At 48.0% G+C, this 24126-nt stretch overlaps 2 protein-coding genes and 1 pseudogene across 2 annotated transcripts; all 3 read left to right on the top strand.

Moving 5' to 3' along the window:
* The first annotated feature begins 224 nt into the window (after positions 1 to 224).
* On the top strand, positions 225 to 15910 carry TMC4 (transmembrane channel like 4). The gene is made up of 16 exons (XM_028703279.2): positions 225 to 380; positions 1382 to 1616; positions 2505 to 2653; positions 2757 to 2918; positions 3996 to 4081; positions 4170 to 4315; positions 4410 to 4557; positions 6111 to 6284; positions 7774 to 7937; positions 8683 to 8809; positions 9161 to 9258; positions 11770 to 11956; positions 12194 to 12324; positions 12973 to 13128; positions 13673 to 13751; positions 15106 to 15910. The coding sequence occupies exons 1-16, from the start codon at positions 332 to 334 to the stop codon at positions 15157 to 15159; spliced, it is 2145 nt and encodes a 714-aa protein (XP_028559112.2). The 5' UTR covers positions 225 to 331; the 3' UTR covers positions 15160 to 15910.
* A 1564-nt stretch (positions 15911 to 17474) lies between these two features.
* LENG1 (leukocyte receptor cluster member 1) lies at positions 17475 to 23661 on the top strand. The gene is made up of 4 exons (XM_028702728.2): positions 17475 to 17682; positions 20323 to 20496; positions 21253 to 21506; positions 22888 to 23661. The coding sequence occupies exons 1-4, from the start codon at positions 17551 to 17553 to the stop codon at positions 23099 to 23101; spliced, it is 774 nt and encodes a 257-aa protein (XP_028558561.2). The 5' UTR covers positions 17475 to 17550; the 3' UTR covers positions 23102 to 23661.
* Positions 17689 to 19656, top strand: LOC114581984 (28S rRNA (uridine-N(3))-methyltransferase pseudogene; annotated as a pseudogene).
* Positions 23662 to 24126: the final 465 nt, after the last annotated feature.

The following is a 24126-nucleotide window of genomic DNA, read 5'->3' as shown; positions in this document are numbered from 1 at the left end:
ACTGCATAGCACCTCAAATGGCCTGATTTCTATTTTGATCAAATTTTTTAAAAAGTGTTTCCAAAGGGTCAACATACACGCACTATTCCAGAGGCAACTATACCACTTTTAAAAGGTCTTGTAGTAAAGATAAACATCTCTTTGCCACTGCTACTGCTTCTAGGCTTCAGGTCTGTTTGTTGCCAAGTTACTGCCTTTGTTCATGGGACAAGCCAATCCGGAGAAATCATTAATCCATGCCCAGCCTTGTCTTAGTTCCTTGTTCCTTGTTCCTTCTACTGGCAAGAGTAAAGTGCACTGAACAGAAACTAGAGAAATACAACCTGCAGCCATGGGCGATGGCCAGGAAAGCAGTTATGAGAGGAGAGAAGACAAAGCAGGTATGCGGTGGTCTTCCCCCCCTATAGATTGCTGGTTTGATCTGGGACTGATTGGTCACAAAAATCCTCTAGCTTTTTGAAATCTGTTGCTACTCTCCCACTGTCGCTGCCTGATCTGGAAGCACTGTGTGTTTCTGCAAACAGAATCCTGGAAGGGGTTGGAATGTGATTTAATTAAAAGCATATCTGAAAGTGGGAGAATGGAATCAGCTTCCATTTGCAGGGCCACTTTAAAAAAAAAAAGACTTCTGAGGAAAACTCATCAGCAGTTGGGGAACCTCTGGTTCACCATGACCGACTTTTCAGGAAGGGGGTGGTATAAACATGTCAGGCCCTCTTAAGGAGAGATGCTGTGGAACTTGACAACGAGCATATAGATAGAATCTGGGACCTTCTAGTGAAGGGCATGTAATGGTAATAATAACAGCCCCAGAGCTACAATTCCCAGAGTGGTTTAACAACCACTCCTTCACAGGAGAACTGGGAACTTCCCCATGGTAGGGGAATAAGGAGGTCTCTGAACAATTCTCAGCACCCTTAACAGTTCCCATAATTCTTTGGGGAAGCCATGACTGTTTAAAGTGGTGCCATAATGTTTTAAATGTATGGTGTCAGTGTGGCCTAGAAGGAGTCAGCAAACTTTTTCAGTAGGGGGCCGGTCCACTGTCCCTCAGACCTTGTGGGGGGCCGGACTATATTTTTTGGGGGGGGGATGAATGAATTCCTATGCCCCACAAATAACCCAGAGATGCATTTTAAATAAAAGCACACATTCTACTCATGTAAAAACACGCTGATTCCCGGGCCATCCACGGGCCAGATTTAGAAGCCGATTGGGCCCAATCCGGCCCCCAGGCCTTAGTTTGCCTACCCATGGCCTAGATAGTATGTTGGCTTTTTCTATATGCATGGATTGATATCTGGTGCAGGGTGTACTGAAAATGGGCTGCTCCTTTCTGAGCCATGAATGCCTCCTGTCTTATTCTGCTTCCTCTCTCCAGGGTCCAGCTGGGGTCGCCATGGCCCACCATCTCTCTATCTCCAGCTGCCAAGCAACCAGACACTGCGTTTCCGTGGCAACAAGGCAGCGGCCTGGGGAGCTGCTTGGGAGGGGGCATCCGAACCTGAGGTTGACCCTCAGGAATTTGTCCCAGAATTTGTAGGAGGGGAGGAAGAGGAAGACAGCAAGCCACTGAAAGAGCTGCCCCTCTGCCTTGAGGAGAAACGGAAGCTCAGGTAGTGCCAGGACGCCTGGGTCCTTGAGAGAAGGGGGTGAGGACTGATACTCAGAAAACCCGAGGTGCTGCAGGCTTGGGCAACCTGTGGCCCGAGGGCACATGCAACCCTCAGCTTAATTTAATGTAGATGTAGACCTTATCTGCATACACACCATAACATTTAAAGCACATTCCCCTCCCCAAAGAAACATGGGAACTGTAGTCTACCCCCTCACAGAGCTACAATTCCCAGCACCCTGAATATCAAATGGGGGTGACAGAAAAAGAGGGAGAGAAAAAAGGAGATGGCCCCGCCCACCTGTGGTTATCACCAAACCATTTTTCTCTGGCCCTTCCCCACCTCCTGTATACAGCCCCGACAGGAAAAGAAGACCCCAGGTTTTCCAAACATTCTCATGGGGTAGAGAAAAGGGAAGCAAGAACACCTGGGAAAGAGAATAAGTGTTTGATGAATTTCTTCTAAAAGACAGGTGTGCCCAGTTGTGGGGGGGGGGGACACAGGTTGCAAGGGGAGGGGTGTGTCTTGACTGGAGGGTGCTGCACAGCAACTAACGCTTAATCTATAGGTCACAGCCGCATCCATTTGAAGCACACAGCTTTCTTCAAATAACTGAGAACTGCACTTTGTTCACCGGGAAATATTGGGAAGTGCTCTGTGGAGGAAGCTACAGTTCCCAGGGCCCTTTAGGAGATTCCATTTGCTGTGTGGATGTGGCCTCCGTGACACATTTGTGTGGAAAATTAATTGACATGTAGAGAAGCTGAGGGGCAGCGTTTTATAGCATTTTGAGATATGGTGCTGTATTAGTTCATGTCAACACTCTGAGGTTCCCAATAAGCCACCTGGGTTCTTTTCCTCCTCCCTGATCCTCCACCCCCTTTCAAGAGTTCTGCAGGAGCAAGCAGCCAGCAGGCTGAGTGGTTGGGAGCTCTGGCATGTATGGAAACAGAGGACTTTCCGGCGTGTGAGGAGCCAAGCGAGCTCAGCGGTCGCCTATGGGGAGATGTGGAGGAGCACGCTTCGCCACATTGGAGGTATGGGGAAGGGGCTCTTAAACGTTTAGTGGCGAGGGGGACAGAGTAGGACATGTTTTGTGTTTCATGGGCTTGTCCAACTTGTCATCTTCTCTCCACACAGGCCAGTTTGGAACAGGGATCCAGTCCTACTTTAACTTTCTCCGTTTTTTGGTCTTGATGAATTTTGTTGCCTCCCTGCTGGTGGCGGGGTTTGTGATTGCTCCGAATGCGGCCTTTGAAGCCTTGTCACTCAATCGGACAAGTCACCAGAACAGCAGTTTAGGTAAGCCATTTAGGTAAGCTCCTCCATCACTGCATTTCTGTGGTGTGTGACCTGATGTACAGTCATACCTCGGGTTGAATGTGCTTCGGGATGAGTGCGTTCGAGTTGCGCTCCGCGGCAACCCGGAAGTAACGGAGTGCGTTACTTCTGGGTTTCGCTGCTTGCGCATGCGCAGACGCTTAAAATGATGCCATGTGCAGAAGCGGCGAAAAGCGACACACGCAGACATGCCGTCGCTGGTTACGTTTGCTTCTAGATGTGAACGGGGCTCCGGAACAGATCCCGTTCGCATCTAGAGGTACCACTCTATTTCTAAGCCTGTAATGCAGGCATTAAAAACTTGTAAAACAAAAATATATGACACCCCACTGGGAAGGGGAAGGGAGCTAAGAGGGTTGAATTACGGACTCCAGGAACCAATTCTGTAGAAGGGAAGGAAACTAATTTCATTAGAAAAGGGGTACCACAAGCTCAGATATTTTGGTCCTGGTCTTGTTATTTTCTTTTTGAGCCCTAGGCAGGAATGCGTTATGCTGCACTCAAATAAATCAACTCACCCCTCAAACTCTGTAACAAAGAGACCTTATTTTTGCATTCAAAAATATATTATGCAAACGCTAATTATGTTTCCATGTAGTTACCTTGTTCTCCATTATTTCTTGAGTTTTTCTGATTTAGATCTGAAATAATGGAAGCAGACAACTGTTGTGTGTGCGCATGTGTTAAGGTGATGACATAGAGGAAAAGGAGTAGTAGGAAAGTATGGAAACATCTCTGTGACACTAAGGGCTAGGCACATATTTCTAAAAGTTTGAAGTTGAGCTTCTCCAGATCCTCCGTCCCCAGGAATATATGCGAGATATTGCACTTATCTACCAAATCCACAGAACGTACAGCCCTATTCTTAAAGCAGATCAAAGTATCTCCCTTTCCACCCTATCGGATCCCAGGACTCTTGGGTTCACCAAGAGATTAACAGGGTCTAACAGGCTAGAGAGCAATAAGCTTCAGGATTCCTTGATTCTGTGGGAATGGGAATGGAACAGGGACAACGATCTTTTCTCTCTTCCCTTTCAGTGAATGAAGCTTGTCTGGCTTACAACCCCACACCCAGAGGCTTGGTCAGCTTTTTTTCCTACATAATGGACCTTCTGTCAGGCAAGGTGAGAGACTGTATCCCCGAGAAGAAACTGTGGAAGGCTGCAGCAGTGGCCCATTTTCAGTCTCAATGTTCCTTTCTCTCCCTGACAGAGTTTCATGGAGCTCACCTACCTCTTCTACGGCTACTACCAAAATTCAGCCGTCGATTTTGTCGGCTTCTCATACAACTGCCCCCTGGCGTATGTGCTGACAGCACTCTTCTACCTCCACTTCTCCCTGATGTGGATTGTACGGAGGTGAGGGCAACTTCAAGTCATCTTCCACACACCCCAGACAGAACTACAGCTCCAGGAATCACCTTCTTTTTTCTCTCCTACCCACCTTCCGTAGATCAGTCTATTGCCTCAAACGTAGCCTGGTTAGTGAAGATGCTTCCCTCGGATCCTACAGCAACAAAGTCTTTGCCGGCTGGGATTTTGGCCTGGTGGAGCACAAGGCGGCGCAATTAAAGCACAACAGTATTCGCTACGAACTGCGGGTAAGACAAAGCAGGCAAGCCAGAAAAAGAGCTCGAGGCGTGCTAGCTGGCACTTAGGATTTGATTTCAGGGGTCTAGTACAAGGTCTACTCATGGCCTCAGGCAAAGATGTAGACAAGGAAGGGGAACTGGATCTGCCATCAGGATAGATCAGGCATAGGCAAACTCGGGCCGCCAGATGTTTTGGAACTACAAATCCCATCATCCCTAGCTAACAGGACCAGTGGTCAGGGATGATGGGAGTTGTAGTCCCAAAACTTCTAGAGGGCCGAGTTTGCCTATGCCTGGGATAGATCATTATCTCCTTCACCCACTGTGGACCAACTTTGACAGGTGAGCAGCAGCACCCATCTGTCAGTCACCTGACATCACTGTGATGTCACACATGATGTCAGACATAGGGCAAGTAGGTGTGGCTTGGCTGAAACAGCCTGGTGGGCCAAATGGGGAATCTGGTGGGCTTAATTAGGTTTTCTCCTCCTTTGGCTTAGATCCTCTCTCACCTGCTTTGCTCCAGCCCTATCGGGAGGAAACCCAAAGCTCATCTCCCAGAATTCCCATGTCACACGTAGCTTGATCCTATCTCTTCCTAATTCCAGTGACAAACTGTTCTCTGCCTGCTACCCTCAGCTAGAGATTTGTCACCTTTCCTGAAGTCTTCTTCAGGGAACCTGTGCCACCACCTCTGTTTTGTTGGATTCCAGCTCCTGTCAGCCCTAGCCAGCATGAACAGTGGCCAAGGCTGACGGGAACTGGGGTCCAATGACATCTGGAGGGCCAAAGGCTCCTCATTCCTCGTCTAATGGGTGCCTCCCCAGACAACTGGAGAGAGATTCCTCCCAGAGTCACTCGAGCTGATGAAATATCAACTGTTCCCTCTGGGGTTATTTGCCTAACAAAGCTGGTAAGTAGCCACCAACTTTGTTAGGCAAAATAACTCCAGTACTACAGTAATTTGGTCACTAAAAATGGCAGCTAGGGTTGCCACATCCCCTCAAGCTCCACTCCTTTTCAGCAGCTCTGTCAAGAGGGTGAAATTCAACAGGTGTTGTTTTCTACCCAGTTCTACTTTGCATGCTGCATACTATGCTTGTTGAAATTTCTGCCTAGCTTGCTGTTGTTTAAAAGCTACCAGAGCTTTACCAAAAAGGTGGCAACGTTAAGTACATTTGCCTTCTTAACTCCCAATCGAAGCATTGCTTTTTAGCAGTTGAATAGCAGGCAGAAATTCAACAGAGGCATCTATCTTCTGCATCTGCATCTGGCTTTGTTGGATTTCAGCCTGCTTTTCTCCCCTGTGCTGCAGGGTGGGACAGCTGAAAGCTGCTAACTGCATTTCAGCTTTTGACAGGACTTGCTAGCAACACAGAGAACAAGCACTTGGATGGCTTCTTTCTTTTTTTTTTTTGTCCCTGGAGTTAACTAATATCCAGAACAAATGAAGATTTGGATAGGAACAATCTCACAGGAGATGCACACTGCTTATCCCCGCCCCACCCAACACCCTAGGGTGCTCAAGGGTCTTTTTCTCACCTTTTCCTCCCCATCTCCAGATGGATCTAGAAGAGGAGGCAGTTCGCAGGCGCCAGGCAGAGATGACCACAGCACAGCGCACCAGGCTCTATGTCTTCCGGGGGGTGCTCAATATTCTGGTTTTGGGTCTGCTAGGAGGATCTTTCTACTGCATCTACCTGGCAGCGACATATTCCCAGTCACTTCTGGGAGGGGTAAGGAAATGGCTCTCACTTCACACGCAGGAGGCAGTGACGGTCACTAACTTGGATGCCTCAAAAAGAGGATTAAGCAAATTAATGGAGGAGAGGCTATTGATGGCTATTGGCCATTATGGCTATGCTCTGTCACCACGGTCAGAAGCAGAAATGCTTCTGGATAGTAGTTGCTTTAAAGCACAGGAGGGAAGACGCTCTTGTGCTCAAATCCTGCTTGCTACTTTCCCACAGGCTACTTGAGAACAAGATGCTGGACCAGGTGGGCCATTGAACTGGTCCAGCAGGCTCTTCTTATGTTCTTAAGTTGAGGCATTTGGGTGATATTCCTGGGTTGACTCAGCATCATAGCTGTCAACTTACAGATTTGAAAATAAGGGACCAGCAGCCTCAAAAATAAGGGATCAGTAGCCAAAATAAGGGATTTTCCAGGCACAGGTATGTTCAATTTCTGAGCCCCTCTGAGCCAAAGGCAGAAAGCCCAGCCAGCAGCCAAACAAAGCCTCAAGCGGTGGTTCCCACAGCGCAGCAACCCGGCAAAGGGGATGCAGCAAGGAAAACCACCGTCACCTCTCTGCTGGGAAGCGCTGAGCAAAGGTGAGTCCCCAGGCAACACGGCCGGGCACAAGGCATGCAAGCTCCACCCCCCCCCAGTCGTTCTTAGACTCCTTATTGGGTGAGCAACGCAGCCAAGCAACACAGTTGGAGCCTCCCTCCTCCCTGGCCGGAGGGAGGGAGGGAGAGGAGCTGCTTCCTTTGAAACCCGGGAAATTTAAGGGACATCATCAATAAGGGACAGCAGCGGGACATGGCGCTGGGATAAGGGAGTTTCCCGCCAAATAAGGGACGGTTGACAGCTATTCTCAACACTACCCTTCCCGTTGTCTAGATCAGTGTTTTTCAACCTTTTTTGGGCAAAGGCACACTTGTTTCATGAAAAAAAATCACGAGGCACACCACCATTAGAAAATGTTAAAAAATTTAACTCTGTGCCTATATTGACTATATATAAAGTAATTCTCTTGAATAGGAATCAAATAAACACAAAGAAAGTATTTTATAATTACTTTATTATGAAATAGTAAGTAAACAGAAATGTGAAAAATTATAAAATACTTTATTTTTAAATCTTTCAAATTTTTCAATTTTTCCCACAGCACACCAGGCAACATCTCGCGGCACACTAGTGTGCCGCGGAACAGTGGTTGAAAAACACTGGTCTAGATGAGCAGTCCAAGTACTGGTGGGGGCGGGGAATGGACTGAGATTCTGCTTGCAATGGCTCTGTGTCTTTAACAGCTGCACAGCAGGCAGAAATTCAGCCACCCTAGCTCTGCCCATCAGTGCCTCACTACCTGCCTGCTGAAGTTGTGCATGTATGAAGCCCAGTTTCTCACTCTCGGAGAAGGCAGATACAAACCTTGTTCCATTTCTCACTGCAGCCATCTTGCTCCCAGATTAACCTCTCTCTTTCTCTCTCGTTCTGCAGACAGACTCCCAAGTCAAAGGCCAATTTGCCCTGGAGCTTCTGGTGGCTTATCTCCCGTCGGTTGTCATCACAGCTGCCAACCTCATTGTCCCAATGATCTTTGAGGTCATTGTTCAGCTAGAGAAATACCCGCTCAGCTTCCAAATCAAAATCACACTTCTCAGGTACAGGAAGTGCTGAGTCCTTGGGAGTGCCTGGGACACACCGGCCTCCTCTTGCAGAGGCACCTGTAGCTTTCACCTCTGAGTGACGGACAGGACTGGATTGAGCCTCATGCTACGCAGGCTATAGGGTGGGAGCCAAGGCCATCAGTTCCCCTTAGTGAACAGTAGGGAGCCTGTCTGGATCACAGTAGCCCCTGAATTATTTTCAGCTCTGTTCTGAATCATAGCCAGGGCCAGATTAACAATCATGCTAAGTAAGTCGCAGAATGGGTGCCATTTACAATGTTTCTGTGAGATCTCCATTGTCAGCCATTGCTTCCTGCAGTTCCTGAATTCTCTTTGCAGGAACTGTACCATCATAGCCCAGGGATCATGCCTGGCTAGTGAAGTCAGGCACCAGTTGAGGGCTGGGTTGGCTTCAGGGGCCTGAGACTAGGCCCTGAGTGGGGCATACTCTCATTTTGCATCAGGCTCATTGAGGCTGCAGGCAGCAAGGGCCAACAGAGCTGGAACATAACATAATTTCATCATACTGTGAGTCTGACCATGGGTCCATCTAGCTCAGTGCTGTCTACACAGACTGGCAGCAGCTCTCCAGGGTTTCTGATGGAACTCTTGTAGCTTTACCTAGATTTGCCAGGGACTTGAACTTTAGAAGACCAGGAACAGGCCATCTCTTCCCCACCCACTCACCATTTTCCATGGTCAGTTGGCAAACCTACATATCAATATTTCTGTCTGATAGGAGCGTCTTCCTCCGTCTTGCAAGCCTGGTGGTTCTTCTCATTTCTCTCTGGAGCCAGATCACCTGTGGTGGAGATCCACAGAACCCTGAGTGTCAGAAATGTGGCTATAACAACCATCTCCATCCGGTGAGGTTAGAGGGAGACAAGAGGTTTGGAGCCAAGACTCCTGGGTTCTCTGGGTGGAGAATGAGTGGGCTAGAAATCGGGATGCCTTATTTCCCTAAGTGGAGCTAGAATTCAGCTGGCAACTGCAAGAGGTGGTCCTTCCCTTGCGGGAGCAGAATTTTGTCCAGCAGGGTAGGGATCAGGAACCATGACATGAAAGTTTAGGTAGCTTAGAGAAAGGGCTGTTATCAACTATGATTCCTCAATTATATGGGAGAGAAATTGTGGGGCTCTTTGAATGGAGCAGAGGGGAAAAGGATAGTTATAAAATAACATAAAATTATTGAAGTGTTTTTTTGCCTGTCCTTCCAGTGCTGGGAAACCTCTGTGGGGCAGGAAATGTACCGGCTGATGATCTTTGACTTGCTTGTCATGCTGCTTGTCATGCTGTTTGTGGAGTTTCCAAGAAAGTAAGTGTTTGATACCCCCCCATGTTAGGTTTACTTGCTTTCTTATATCCCACCCTTTGACTAGAGTCCTCAAAACGACTCCCAACGTTTATAAAATACAATTGACACACCATGGACCATATGATTAAAAAAAAACAACACTACAACCAGCCCCAATGGAACAAGTGCCTCCCCGTCTGATGTGCTTTCCCACAGAGCATTGGTATAATAACATGGCCAGCATTAAATCACTTGGTTTGGAGATTTGTTTAATTTGGTGGTGGGGCTTATAGTGGGGAACAGCTTTTCCTTCCTTCCTTCCTTCCTTCCTTCCTTCCTTCCTTCCTTCCTTCCTTCCTTCCTATTATGTGTTTAGTTTGGCCTGCCAGCTGAGAACAGATTGTTTCCACACCAAGGATTCCCATACTGTCTATCATTCCCTCACTTGAATCCAGTGGATTCACTCTGTGGAATCAAGTCAGCATTGTTGCCCTCTGACTGTATTCCATTGCTTTTGCGTTGTTCTCCTGTCTTTCTTCAAACCTGCTTTCTCTGCCTTTCTTTCATTTAAAATGCAGTTACAGCACCAACCTGTTCTATGTCGACTAAAAAAATGCTATTGAAGCGCTTAAGGGTTACTGTGGCTTTAAGGAGCAACTTCCTCCTTGCCCCCACTTTCCTATTCAGCATGGTAATAACATTGCCCGATGACAGCTTTTTAATTGCTTCCTAATTATAAGGGGAGAAGTGGGGGAGCTTCCATTACTGATTTCCCCTCATTATTATTTTCTTTTCATGTTTAAATTATGAGATAGAGCTCTGCTGAAATAAAACTAGCAATAATAAAGTCTGCTACATCCCAAGACAGGAGTCAGAATGCACCATCAGACTTGATGTCATCCCTGTGTTTGTGTCATGTAATAAATTACTTTGGCTGCAGTCCTATACCCTTACTGGGAGTAAGTCCTACAGAACTCAGAGGGATTTGCCTTTTGAACACATGCGTTCAGGATGGCGTGGTTTTCCACACAGAGTAATTAAAATACAGACAATCATGTTTGTTTGTTTTTGTTTCTTCTTCCCACTCCCCACATCTGTTATGCTGATGTTTAGGCCCTTCTATCCCACACTAACCTCATTCACTCAGGCTCCGAAAATCTGAAGCAAGAAAGGCTCAAAAGCAATTTTAGTATTTTGTGTGAAAATGGCGTTTTCTTAGCATGCATCCCTGCCTCAGTTCCTGTACCCGCCAGTGCTGTTTAAAACTTGTATACATTTCAGAATATTTAGCATACTATATAATAAAACCGGGTGGGACGCGGGTGGCGCTGTGGGTAAAAGCCTCAGCGCCTAGGGCTTGCCGATCGAAATGTCGGCGGTTCGAATCCCCGCGGCAGGGTGCGCTTCCGTTGCTCGGTCCCAGCGCCTGCCAACCTAGCAGTTCAAAAGCACCTCCGAGTGCAAGTAGATAAATAGGGACCGCTTACTAGCGGTAAGGTAAACGGCGTTTCCGTGTGCGGCTCTGGCTCACCAGAGCAGCGATGTCACGCTGGCCACGTGACCCGGAAGTGTCTCCGGACAGCGCTGGCTCCCGGCCTCTTGAGTGAGATGGGCGCACAACCCTAGAGTCTGTCAAGACTGGCCCGTACGGGCAGGGGTACCTTTACCTTTACCTTTTTATAATAAAACCATTCCCCACCACCACCCTTGGGAAGATGCAATCCTAGCTGAGTGTATAGCAACCAAGGGTGCCAACTTGAATACAATATTTGGGAGGCTCACCTCACATAATCGATCACAATACGCTGTGTGAGTACATCATTTGAATGGCAGTGCCCATCAACTTTGCAGGAGCTCAGCCCCCTCAAATGTTTTTTTTAGGGTGCTCAGAGGGAACTTGCCCCCTAGGAGTTGGCTCCTATGATAGCAACAGAGTCCTGGGCACCAGTGGTGCAGCAGGTAGGATGTTCTACCTGCTAGGTAGACCTAGGAAGACCTAGATTCCTATCCTACCATGGCTATGAATCTCAGTGGCCTTGGGCCAATCGAACGGGTTGTTTTCTTCAACTAAGTTCTAATCAAGAGTAGGCCCACTGAAATGAATTAAGTTATTCATGCTCATTAGTTTCAGTGGGTCTCCTCTGAGTAGGACTAACACTGGATGCAGCCCTTTCCCAGTTTTCTTCAACCTTAGGTTCCCAAATATTGCTAGACTTCAACTGCTGCCATCCCTGGCCATGGGCTATACTTACTGTGGATGATGGGTGTTGTTGTCCAACAACATCTGAGAGACCCAAGGTTGAAGAACACTGGGACTTAGCCAGACCTACTTCACAGGGTTGCAGCAAGAATAAAAGGAGGTGTGGGGTGGACCATTATTTGCCACGTTGAGCTACCCGGAAGAAATCTGTAGTATAAATGGAATGAATAACTGGAGGAACAGAAGAGCACGTATTTGTGGCTGGGCTGCAGGTGTCAGATGCCGCCTGTGGGATCCACGCCTGCCTTCAGCTTCTTTTCTTTGCCTTCTAGGTTACTGGTGACTGCCTTCCCTTCCTGCCCCTTGCTGAAATTCTGGGGGCAGCAGGAGTTTGTGGTGCCTGCCAATGTCCTGGACCTGGTATATGGGCAGACCCTGTGCTGGACGGGGGTTCTTTTCTGCCCCCTGCTGCCTGTACTCAATACCATCAAGTATATTGTAGTCTTCTACTTGAAAAAGGTGACTCTGGGGATGGGGAGTGTTTAATCCTCTTAACATTTCTCCAACTGGGTTGTAACGCTCATTTAAAAGTTATGAATGTTCTCTGGCTATGAACTGGGCAACCTTAGCTGCAAAGGATTCTGGGACATGTTCTAAGTGGCACGCTTAATTCAGTGCGCCATCTGGCCAGGCCTTCAGGGATCACAGCGGGAGAGTCTCCCGAGCTCTTTTAATTTTCTTCCCTCTTCCTTCCAGCTAACCCTCTATGCCAATTGTCGTCCGGCCGAACGGACGTTTCGTGCCTCCAGCTCCAACTTCTTCTTCCTGTTGGTTTTGCTTTTGGGTCTGGCTATTTCCTGTGTCCCTGCCCTCTACAGCATGTTTGTGTGAGTATAAATGCACCCCCTGTGAACCCAACCGCCTTCCAATATCTGTAATAGAGCCATTTGCAGCCACAAATCTTGTTCGCTGCTGGCACATCTTGTGTCTTAAATCTGACTGTGGGGACTTAATGTGCTCCTTTGTGCAAAACTGCTTGCCCCCGCCTCTAAAAAGGGAAACCCAGAAGGGCTGGCCAAAGTATAGTGAAAAACCAACACTATGTGGCTTACAAGATATGCACATGGGCAGTCAATGACTAATCTATGAGAGAGAACCTGCTGAATCAGTCAGATTAGTCTCTTGGTTGGACAGTTAAGTAGTGCAATTTGCATAAGATAATAGAGTCATAGAGTTGGAAGGGACCCCGGGGGGTCATCTAGTCCAACCCCTGCAATGCAGGAATCTCAAGTAGATCATACATGACAGATGGCCATCCAGCCTATCCAAAGAGAAGACAAATGAGTGAGCCTTTTCCAACCTTGCTGGAGGTCGTCGTTATCCTTGTAGTTGTTTCAACAGACAGCTGGCCCTGCAGAAGCTGGCAATATTTTCATGGTAGCTTTTGATGCTTTTCATTTGTGTTAACCTTGAAATTTCCCTTCACACCTGCCGCTGCCAATTCTTCCGCTTTATCCCTGCTCTCTCTCCTCCAGTTTGCCTCCTTCGAAGGCCTGTGGTCCATTCCGGGGGGAGCCCACTATGTGGAACACTGTCAGCAGTGCTATCTCTGAGTTACCCCGCACTGCCCGGGACTTCTTTGGATATGTGGGCTCCATAGCATTTGCTGTGCCCTTGTTCCTGCTACTGAGGTGAGAAGGAGCTGGGTATCTGAATGGGATGCTAGGGTGGTAAGGTTCAGGTGTGGATTTGAGGAGGAAAGGAGAGAGGTCTTCAGAGTCCATCTTGTGGAATGGGAAACACTGATTTATTTAAATTCTTTTTACCCCATTTTTAAGGTGCAAAAGACACTCAGCATGGCAGTTTCCAATGATCACTAGTAAGATGGCCCCTCCCCTCAGGTTTACAATCTAAAGAGCACAGCACAAAAGGAAATAAAATTGGGAGGGAGGAGGAAAACAAACAAACACAGGTGCTAGTTTTAAGTTACAAAGTTCTTTGGGGTTCTTTTGCTGTGTGGCGAAGCAAGCTCTCTATGGTTGTTCCTTCTCTGGTTGATCCCCTCCTTGCTATTCTCCTTTTTGGGATATGGAATGAATAGCCTCACAGTGCAATGGTCCCCTGATGACAGAGACCATTGTGTGCTGTCTTTCACCTGTATAGTCTCAGGGGAACTGCAGTGCCATTACCACCTGTCTCCTCTCATCTGTCTTATTTCTTTTTAAACCTTCCTAGCATCCTCATGTTCTTCCTCAAGGCACTGGCTGACTCCTACAGCTCTGTGGTCAAAGGCCTTAAATGGCAGCTCCGTTTGGTAAGTGGTTCCTAACAGGTTGGGATAGCCAGTGTGATGCCTTTCTGGTGGTTTGGACTGCAACTCCCACCTTCCCCATCCAGCATGGTCCATGGTGAGGGATGATGGGAGTTGTAGTCCAACAATATCTGGAGGATCCCACATTGTCCACATCTGACAAGGGTCACAGTTAAAGAATGGGTGGGCAGTGCAATCCGCTCTCAGTCAATTTTATTCTATATAGCCAAAGGCCTTTACAATGGACGACAGAGAATAAAAGGAAACTTTCATCTAAAATCATAAAATGTAACCTGTAGCAGTTTACAACATCAAAAGAAATTTACAACATAAAAATTTAAGATTGGAGTGCATTCACATAGCTGGAACGGAGCTTCTTGGCTGCCAACACAAATTTGGCTACCTGGTATGTAATATATAGATGTTTATCTGCTATGAGTTCCACTGTCACTTCCTGTGCGGATCGACCTGGAAGCCAATTAAGAATTGGCGATATAAAATTTCCTTTGGGCGTTGTATACAAGGGGCAAATCCAGCGTTGACAGGTTCAAATTGGCAGACTCAGAGGAGGAAGAGATTAACAGTGTGGTGCACACATTGATAAATGTTTTGGAAACTGAGATAATTTCCTCTCTGTTAATTCTGTTATCAGTGGCCACCAGAAAAGGGTGAGATCACAATTCAGTGGAAGAGATTCAGTCTCTGCCTTCTCTGATAGTAGGGCTGGGAATACGATGGTCACTTAAGCATCAGTCAAAGAGAAGACACTGCTTTGCATAATGTTTTCATGTGCATAGAGAGGTGAAAAATATCTGTCAAATGCAGCTCTTCATGCCTGTCTCTGGCCCTCAAGTCTCTTCCCCAAGCCATGCTCCTCACTGGTCCTCTTCTACAACCACCGGACACACTTACCCTGGCTTTTGACACTTGAGGTGTATGTCTTCTGCCACCCTATCAGGAGGAAACCTCTGCTGCCAGCCACAATAACCAGTGTGATGCTAGAATAATCTAACTTGCTATTCAGCAGTTTCTTTAAAGATATCCTGGTTGTGTGTTGAGGTGGGGAGAGATAGGTGAAAGAGAGAAAAATTGTGGTAGGTGAACTCCATCCAAAATGGGGGGGGGGGGAGAGAGGAAACCTAGTAGCATCCTCTCACCGCCATTTCCAAAGTTGAGGGAGGAATTTTATTTCTTCTCCCTCTTAGAAGAAAGGCAGATCTCATTTTTTTTATTATTAAAAAGGAAGATCAAATGCTGAAAAATGTTAGTGATTATATGGGCTCCTTCACTCAGTGCAGTATAGGAGAGATGATGAGATAAATGCCATTGTTTTTAATTTTCTCTTTCTGTCCCTCAGGAGGGTCAGGACAAACTTTTCCTGGTGAAACAGATCTCTGAGCTGAGCCAGTGAAGCAAATGGATGCATAATGAGAGATCTCTTCTCATCAGAAAGAATGTTAGGATATAACTGATTTTGGCAGTATCGATTCTGCAGATTCCATCAGCTCTGTTCTTCGATGATGGATACCCTGGCTTTTTCACTATTCTTCATAAACAGGACTCTGACCAATTTTGCTCTATGACAAATGTATTGTTATGTTTTATGGGTCCCAGAATGGTCCCATGTACACAGATCCTTGACCCAGCTTTGAAGTGAAATGCTGCTAGATATGTAACTGACACAAGAAACAAACACCTGTTGGGAATTAGACTTCAGTGCTGCAATGAACCAGAGAACCACAGCTCAGTGGTAGAGCACCTGCTTTTCATGCAAAATATCTGAGGTTCAATCCCTGGCATCTCTGGGTAGGACTGGGGAAGAGCCTGGTCTTAAAACCTGGAAAGCAACTGCCAGACAGTGTAGACATTACTGGGTAGATGGATCAATGGTATGATCTTGCCTTAAATCCTGGAAATAGTGTTGCCATATTTCAAACAGTGAAAATTTGGAAGGAAAAGTTGGCAAAATTGTTGGGCATAGGGCAACCCTACCTGAAAAGCTACTGCCAGTCAGTACAGACTCACTAGACTAACTTGGAGTCTGACTTGGAAGAAGGCAGCTTCCTGTGTTCCTAATATCTAAAAAATATGTGCCCCCCAACAATGTTTCATTATATGTAAATGTTATGCATATTCAATAAAATTTTATGCAGATTTCTTAATTGGGTGACAGCTTACTAACAAAGGAGACTTTATTCGTTCAGGAAGATTTGGGACATAGTGAAGTTTATTTGTTTACCATTATGTAGTTATTATGAGTTCACCTGTGTTTTCTTAATGTATTTGATGAATGGTGAGTAGCTTTGGAGTACTGGTGCTGAGGACACAACTGTGGCTGAAATAGGGAACTACCTGCGTGGAACGCCCTCTTATCAGCTATCAAAGAGTTAAATAACTATATGAATTTTTGTAGACATCTGAAAGCAGCCGTGTTTCTGGAAGTTTTGATGTTTGGTTTTGTGCCTTTATATTTTGTTGGAAGCTGCCCAGAGCAGCCGGGGTAGCCCAGTCAGGTGGGCAGAGTGAAAGAAATAAATTTCTCCTCCTACAACTACCATAGGCGCCGACCCCATGGGGCCTGAGGGGGCCCGAGCCCCCTCAAAAATTTTATTGGGGGGGCTCCGCCCCCCCAATAATTTAAAAAATTATCGCGCGCCTTGGCTCCCGCGGCCGGCGAGGGGAGCCCGGGCCGCGCGCGGCTGCTGCTGCCGCCTCTCCTGGGGGCGCCGCCTCCCCGGGCGGGAACGCTACGGGTGCGCGAGGGAGGAGGGCGGCCCCCGGGGGCTGGGAGAGCCGGGCTGCCGTGGCCGAGAGGGCTGCTCTGCCGGGCGCCGCTGACATAATTTAAGCAAATTATCGCGCGCCTTGGCTCCCGCGGCCGGCGAGGGGAGCCCGGGCCGCGCGCGGCTGCTGCTGCTGCCGCCGCCGTTTGTGGTCATGGCGGAGCTGCCGCCTAGGGAGGAGGGGAGAGGGGGCTGGCGGGGGGGGGGCAGGCGGTGAAGGGGGCTTGGCTGCGCTCTCTCTCTCTCGGGCTCTCTCTCTCTCTCTCTCTCTCTCTCTCTCTCGGGCTCTCTCTCTCTCTCTCTCATAGGCGCCGACTCCATGGGGCTAGGCGCAGCACGCTCTCCCCTATTCGCTCACGAGGAGGCGGCGCCACTTTATTTGCATATTCATGAGCTTATTTATTATTCATGAGCTTTCCCGGGCCCCCCCAATATTTTTTATAAGTCCGCGTCCCTGACAACTACACAGGGCCTCACATGTAATTGATGGATTCTTTACGCAATGTGTGTTGAGGCAAGAGGGAAATGACTGTTTCGAAGATATGAAGACCACTACTGAGAATAAGCGATTTATGGCGGAGACTAAAACGGGGGTCATTTTCCGTTTCTGACGTAATCTGGGCACACGTGCAATAGAAGCTATTATTGGAAGAAGACTAAGCGGAGGTAACAGTGTGTCGCAAGAACCGAGCACCTCCCGGGAAATCGGGGGTTTGATTTAGATGCAGTGACACAGAGCCTAATAAATTCTCAGGCGCCGTTACTGAAACAAACGTGTGTGACTCTGCACCAATCAAGCCGCGGAACGAAAGGAGCACGAGCCAATCAGAACAAAGTAGGAACTCAACATTCCGTCAGATTGTAAGAGCGGCGCGAGATGACGCAAGGGGCACGTACAGAGACGGCGCGAGCAACAAAAGCGGAGGGCGGGGCTAGACTGCCCCAATCGGAGAATAGACTGACACCGGAAACGGAAACTCGGAGGGCGGAAGCTTCGGAAAGAAACTGCAAGAGCCAAGATGAACATTCTTCCCAAGAAGTCATGGCACGTGAGGAACAAAGACAACGTGGCCAAGGTGCGGCGGGACGAGGCGGAGGCCGAAGCGCAGAGGCAGAAGAAGGAGGCCCGAGCGCTACTTGCTGAACAGGAGGTACGTTGTCGCCAAAGCGCATGCGCGAAGATTTGCGCGTGCGCAGTTTTCTAGTCTGCGCGACGTCTCCATTGCGCATGCGCGTGCTTTAGGCCTATACTCTGCCAGTTTAAATTAATGTTAAAAGGCAAACATATGAGGATGGTGCTTGGGCGAGTGGAACATGGTGGAGAAAAGCCAGGCGAAGCGCTTACGGGAGGGAGAAGACAGGACAATGGACTGGCGCAAATGGAAGCAGGAAAAGAAGGAGGAGAAGGAAGAAATGGAAGGAGCTGAAGCTGTTGAGGAAACTGGAGAAGAAGATGATGCAGGAAGTGGCAGGGAAACAGAAAGAGGAGGCAAAGCCCATTGAAGATAAAGGATGCAACTACACAGTCAGCGTCGCCCTTCCGGGCTCCATGCTCAGCAATGCCCAGTCGGCAGAGTTGCGGACTTACCTTGCCGGGCAGATCGCCAGGGCCTGCGTCATCTTCTGCGTGGATGAGATTGTGGTGTTTGATGAGCATGGGGAGGATTCAAAGATGGTGGAAGGTGAAATTGAAGGGATCAAGAAGAGAGATCATGCCTGTGTGCAGCTGGCCCAGATTCTGCAGTACCTGGAATGTCCCCAATACCTTAGGAAGTCATTTCCCCCCAAACACCAGGACCTCCAGTTTGCAGGGCTCTTAAACCCCTTAGACAGCCCCCACCACGTGCGGATAGGTGAGGAATCAGAGTATCGGGAAGGAGTGGTTTTGTCACGGCCCACCAAGCCTGGCCAGGGATCCTTTGTGAACTGTGGAATGCAAAAGGAGGTACAGATTGATAAGCAGCTGGAGGCAGGCCTTTGTGTTACTGTGCGTCTCAACCCACAGCAAAATCCAGAGAGCAAAACACAGAAGGGGATGGTCGTTTCATCACACCAGCCTCGAACTGCTTCTGGGCTCTACTGGGGCCACAGTGTCCGTTTGGCATCCTGTCTGAGTGCTGTGTTTGCCGAGTCCCCGTATAAAGAAGGCTACAATCTCTCCATTGGAACCTCTGAGCGAGGGACCTCTGTGGACCAGGCAACACTGACTCCTTTCAGACACGCTTTGATAGTTTTCGGAGGCTTGCAAGGCCTGGAGGCAAGCGTGGACACGGACCTGAACCTGGAGGTCACAGATACAAGCACCTTGTTCGATTTTTATTTGAACACCTGTCCAGGGCAGGGCAGCCGCATCATCAGGACCGAGGAAGCAATTCTCATCTCTCTGTCGGCGCTGAGACCTCAGATCAATGGAGCAGTGAAGAAAGGCAGTGGCCTCTGAATAGAAGCAGAAACTCAAGCATCCAACACGGGCAGACCATCATCAATCTTTACCTCTTCCAGCCAACTTAAGACCAAAATGTGAAGCCGGACAGGTCAGGAAACTCACCTCTCTGCTGCCACTGGATGGCAGTGGAACAGGTTGGAGCATCCAGACACAAACAGAGGGGGAAGGGGGGAAGGACTTTGAGGCTGGCATGTCTAGCTCAGCTGCCACTTCTCAGAAGGAGACATCTGCATCAAACTTTTGGGAAACAGTGAAGACCTAAGTGTGGCGATTGACTGGGGGATGATGCCCTCTATCCCAAATGCAATCTGTTGCAACCACATTCATGTTTAACACAGGAGCAACAACTTCATCCCCAACTTAAGACTGCTAAACCTGCAGTTTAAGAAGAAACGTATCAAGTGTGTGACCTAATGTGATATTCCAGGAGTATCTGATCAGTGAAATGGCCAAACCTTTTTAGGTGTAAACCAGTGGTTCCCAAAGTGGGCAATACTGCCCACTAGTGGAGGGCAGTGTGATTACTTAGCGGAGCAAAAAGGACTATCAGATGTTAAAAAGCTGGTATCACTGGATCAAGTTCATCAATTTTGTTGAATTAAATTAAGTATAATGAAGCACCTGAATTCATATACACTATTTCCAAAACTTGCTATATTAAATAGTTAACCACCAGTTACCATTGTTGTGAATGTCTCTGTGCTTGATCCTGTATACATTTGAGCTCCGAACAGAAGTGTTCCAGACATAAGATACGGTACCTCTTGCATTTAATAGAATATTATATATATTTTTCTATACCCAGGAGTGTGTACATATATGCTACTCTGCCAACTATGGATAACATTTCATACATCAGATTTAACAGGCCGTAGTCCACAGAAACGTGTGTCACATTAAACCTGATAGTCTTAAAATGCCACAAGTGTGTTGCTGCTCTTGTGTTCATATTGTATATATACCATGTTGCTGCTTTTTTGTTTATAACACTTACTCTTATAACACTTGCTCTTGACTTCTGTCTACCCAGTTCTTTGTGAAAATACATGAATTTAAAAGTGGTGGGCTTAGTGGTTCCACAATACATGCACACACTTAACATTTTTGCTTTGCCCCCGTCTTAGTCTATCATAACTCCTGTCTCCAGTAATAGAATAGATTTATTGTTAATTTGACTGCAAAGTGGCTATCTTGCAATAAGCCACAGGCTTTTAGAGAGTAAGAGACTGGGAAGGAAAGGGCAGGTTGGCTATCGTAGCAGAGAAATATGCCACAGCAAGGTAACTATGCAGGCAGGGAGGGCAGGGAATTGCACCTTGGGCAAATTCTTCTCCTTTGACCCTAGGCCCGGACTGAATTCCTACGCAAGAAAGCACGCCTGTCAGCTCCAGAAGGTGATGACGGCAGCTCGGACATCCTCGCTTTAGGCTCAGAAAGGCCCTCACGCCATCTAAATCTCTTTCAAGAGTTGGAAGAAAGTGGCAACAAAGAATATGAGAAGGAGAAGAGGCAAGAGAAGGTAATGGGAGGAGGGGAGCTTGTTGTGGAGGCTTTCTTTTCACCAGCTGCAAACTTGGTGGTCTAAAGGGCTCCAACCCAGCCAGGGTGCAACATGAACTCCTTTGCCCCACTTGCAGAAAATAACTCTGGCAGAGTTGGTGTGGGGTGGTTTGGGTTCTTGCTACCCTCTGGCTGTGCAAGGGCTAGTAGAATAAATATTCAGGGGTTTATTTATCTGGCAAAGAAGTTTATTTTTGGAGTATCTGTCCCACATGCCTGTCATATATATATATATATAGCCCTGGTTTGTCATGTCCTTTGTGCTCGATCTGCTTCCCCTTCCAGAAAATATAGGCTTCCAGCTTCCACCCTTTTGGGTTAGCCTTCATTGTAATCTGTTACTGCCTGGTAAGTACTTACTGGAAGGAAAAGAATATACTGCAGTGAGGGCCAGTGAATTGTCCGGGAGCATCCAATGCTGTAACATTGTTGAAGCTAAGTGGATAGAGTAGTATCTGGGTCGGGGATAGCCAATACAACCCCCTCCATATGTTTTTGGGACTCCAACTCCCATCAGCCTTAATCAGCATGGCCAGTGGTCAGGGATGATGGGAGTGATAGTCAAGCAGCACCTTTGGCTTCCCCAATATAGATGGTCTGAGTTTTGTTAAAGGGGGAATAGGGATATGAGTTGACAGTCCATGGAGCACTCTCGCACAGGCAGCATTAACACTGCTTCAAGTAACACTGCTTTGGGTTATTTCACTCCTCCCAGGAGCGTCGGGAAAAAGCTCTGGGTATCCTCACGTACTTGGGCCAGAGTTCAGCAGAGGCCCAGACGAGTCGTCCCTGGTACCAGGAGCTGCCAGAACGCAGTGAGGCCGTCGCCAAAGATGAGAAGCTGAAAGGGAAGTTGGATCCCCTGGCTGAGATGGAAAGGCACTTGCGGAAGAAGAAGGGATCCCACAAGAAAGATGGGAAGAAAGACAAGCGGGAGCAAAAAGGAAGCGGAGGAACTCTGGCTTTCGGGTGCGTTCCCTTAGCAGCCTAGGCCACAGCACAGGACACTGCTGCTCCTTCCTGCTGGCTGAGGCTGGACGCCCCAGACAACAAACACCCACCCTTAGGAGGTGCGGGGGAGGGAAGCCACACATGTGGGAAATGCAAGGTGTGCGTTTTAGGTAGCACCTCCCATCTGTAGGTGGCTGCTCTGAAAAGAGGAAAATGCTCTTTTGTATAAAGGGAGGTTTACAGAGCAACAGTTACAGCCAAGTCTTAAGAAATAGGTCAATGAGTGTGAGGGGTTCTTTGCCTGTTTTCGTGCTGCTTCAAAGAATCCAGCTCTCAGAGATAAGACTTAACGGTAATTTGTCAAAGCAATAAAATTGACTCCTGCTCTGTTGCAGGGTGGGATATTGGCCCTGGAAAAGTGGTGGAGGGGGACTGGAAGTTCAGCCTTTAAGTATTGCCCCCTACTAACCATGCAGTGCCGTTGTCAGGTGTTGAAAGGGGAATATAGGGCAGGTGTGGGGAACCTTTGGCCTGACAGATGTTGCTGAACCTCAGCGCTACCCCTAAACTTACGTCCCCTCCCCTACATTTTATTGGCAATAGCCTCTGTTGCATCCCAAAACAGCAGGACAAGAGCACAAAACAAAAGATTCCTGTAGGCAGGATGGTGAGGATTACAGACATTTTGAGGGTCCTGTCTACACTTCCGGACGCGGGTGGCGCTGTGGGTTAAACCACAGAGCCTAGGACTTGCCGATCAGAAGGTCAGCGGTTCGAATCCCCACGACAGGGTGAGCTCCCATTGCTCGGTCCCTGCTCCTGCCAACCTAGCAGTTTGAAAGCACGTCAAAGTGCAAGTAGATAAATAGGTACCGCTCTGGCGGGAAGGTAAACGGCATTTCTGTGCGCTGCTCTGGTTCGCCAGAAGCGGCTTAGTCATGCTGGCCACATGACCCAGAAGCTGTACGCTGGCTCCCTCGGCCAATAAACGAGATGAGCGTCACAACCCCAGAGTCAGCCACGACTGGACCTAATGGTCAGGGGTCCCTTTACCTTTACCTATCTACACTTCAGTTTCTAACCCAGGCATGCGGAACCTCAGCCCCAGGCATAAACTCAGCCTTCTGGGGCTGTTTGGCTCTTGAGACTTTCCAGGCCGCATCCCTCTCACCAGCTCCACTTTGCACCCTTAAACTCTGATACATTTTTGCTGCCTCAGATGGATAGAGGAGGATATGCAAGTGTAAAGAAGCTAGTCTATTGTGTACAGAGGTAAAATACATATTTTTTGCTTTTGCCTCTGGTCCTGCCTACCACCAGACTGCCCTCTGCCAACACAGCCTCTGGGCTGAAAAGGGATCCCCACTCCTCTTCTTAAACCCTTTTGTTTCCATTTCAGGCCTGCCCCTTCCTCGGCATCGTCATCATTGGAGCAACTGCGCCAGGAGAGGTTGCGTCGCGAGAAGGCAGAGCGAGCCCGCGCTGAGAGCCTTCTAGCCCAAAGGGCAGGCACCCTCCCACTCCAGGAGGAGGAAACGGACGAAAGAAAACGGGGCTACAACTCTCAGTTTAACCCGCAGCTGGCAAGAAAGAGGGTCTGGGAACCACAGTGAGGTGTCGTGCAAGTGTGATATTACCAGACACTGCAATGAGACAATAGCAGTAGCAATGCTGTCAGGGAAAGCATGTTATCCTGCGGTATCAAGAGAGGAATGCTGTCAGAACCAAATATCTTCAAGAGGAATATGCATAATTTTCTTCTTGCTCGATGCAACATATTTATTGAATTCATACCCTGGCCTGGGGCGTGGACATGTTCTGGTCAATGTACGGTAATCAGGATTAGGCTGAGGAAGACTTTGGCATGTGGGCTTCAGTAATACACACACTCACCTTATCACTATCGTTTTCTAGATTAGGGCTAGGCCAGAGGCTGCTCCACCAGCTATGGAATCAATCAGTTGCCTGCCTTGGGACCGTTGTGTACAATGGCAAAGTTCTGCCTAATTACACCAGCCCCCCCCCCCCAAAAGACCTGAACTCTCCCTATTCATCTTTGTTTTCCTCAAGGAAATTGGTGTAGGCCAAAGCCTGTCAGTATCTATTGTGCAGGATATGTGTCAGTATCTACTGTGTTTTGAAATGGATTCTGGGCAATAAAGGACACACAACATCTGGTGCTTTGTGTTCAGGAGTCTCCACAGGAAGTAGTAGCAGTATCATCCTTCCACCAAAACGGCTCAAGGACCTGGAGGCAGCAACAAGAACATCCCTCTGCAGGAGAAGACATCTGCATACATGCTAAAGTTCATGACAGAAAAGGCATGGAAATAAGCTCCCATCCGTTTTTTAAAATCAGTCTATGCTTTTGTATATGCGCAAAAGTGTGTCCTAGGCAACGCAGGCCAGTCTCAGAAAGAAGCCTGAATAAGCAGTTGGGAGTAGAAGCACCAACTGTGAAGGGGGAACATTAGAAAAACCCTCTTGAGTCAAGGTAGCCGCCCGACTACTGGCCAGGGCTGCTGTGAGTTGTAATTCAACATCTGGAGACAGCACCGTTTGCTGCTGAACTCTAGTAGGGGCAGCTAATTTCAGTGTACACATAAATATACATTCCCTCTTGTCACCCAAGTAGTAC

This window comes from Podarcis muralis, chromosome 13 (genome assembly GCF_964188315.1).
Source record: "Podarcis muralis chromosome 13, rPodMur119.hap1.1, whole genome shotgun sequence".
NCBI lineage: Eukaryota > Metazoa > Chordata > Lepidosauria > Squamata > Lacertidae > Podarcis > Podarcis muralis.
The sequence above is the reverse complement of the archived record's forward strand: the minus strand, read 5'-3'. Positions and strand labels throughout refer to the sequence as shown.

Excerpts from the sequence above, each read along its gene's own strand:
- TMC4 (XM_028703279.2), top strand. The coding sequence starts at position 332 with ATGGGCGATGGCCAGGAAAGCAGTTATGAGAGGAGAGAAGACAAAGCA. Across the intron at positions 381-1,381 it reads GAGGAGAGAAGACAAAGCAG|GGTCCAGCTGGGGTCGCCAT; the intron begins GTATGCGGTGGT and ends TCCTCTCTCCAG. Across the intron at positions 2,654-2,756 it reads CACGCTTCGCCACATTGGAG|GCCAGTTTGGAACAGGGATC; the intron begins GTATGGGGAAGG and ends CTCTCCACACAG.
- LENG1 (XM_028702728.2), top strand. The coding sequence starts at position 17,551 with ATGAACATTCTTCCCAAGAAGTCATGGCACGTGAGGAACAAAGACAAC. Across the intron at positions 17,683-20,322 it reads CGCTACTTGCTGAACAGGAG|GCCCGGACTGAATTCCTACG; the intron begins GTACGTTGTCGC and ends CTTTGACCCTAG. Across the intron at positions 20,497-21,252 it reads AGGAGAAGAGGCAAGAGAAG|GAGCGTCGGGAAAAAGCTCT; the intron begins GTAATGGGAGGA and ends CACTCCTCCCAG.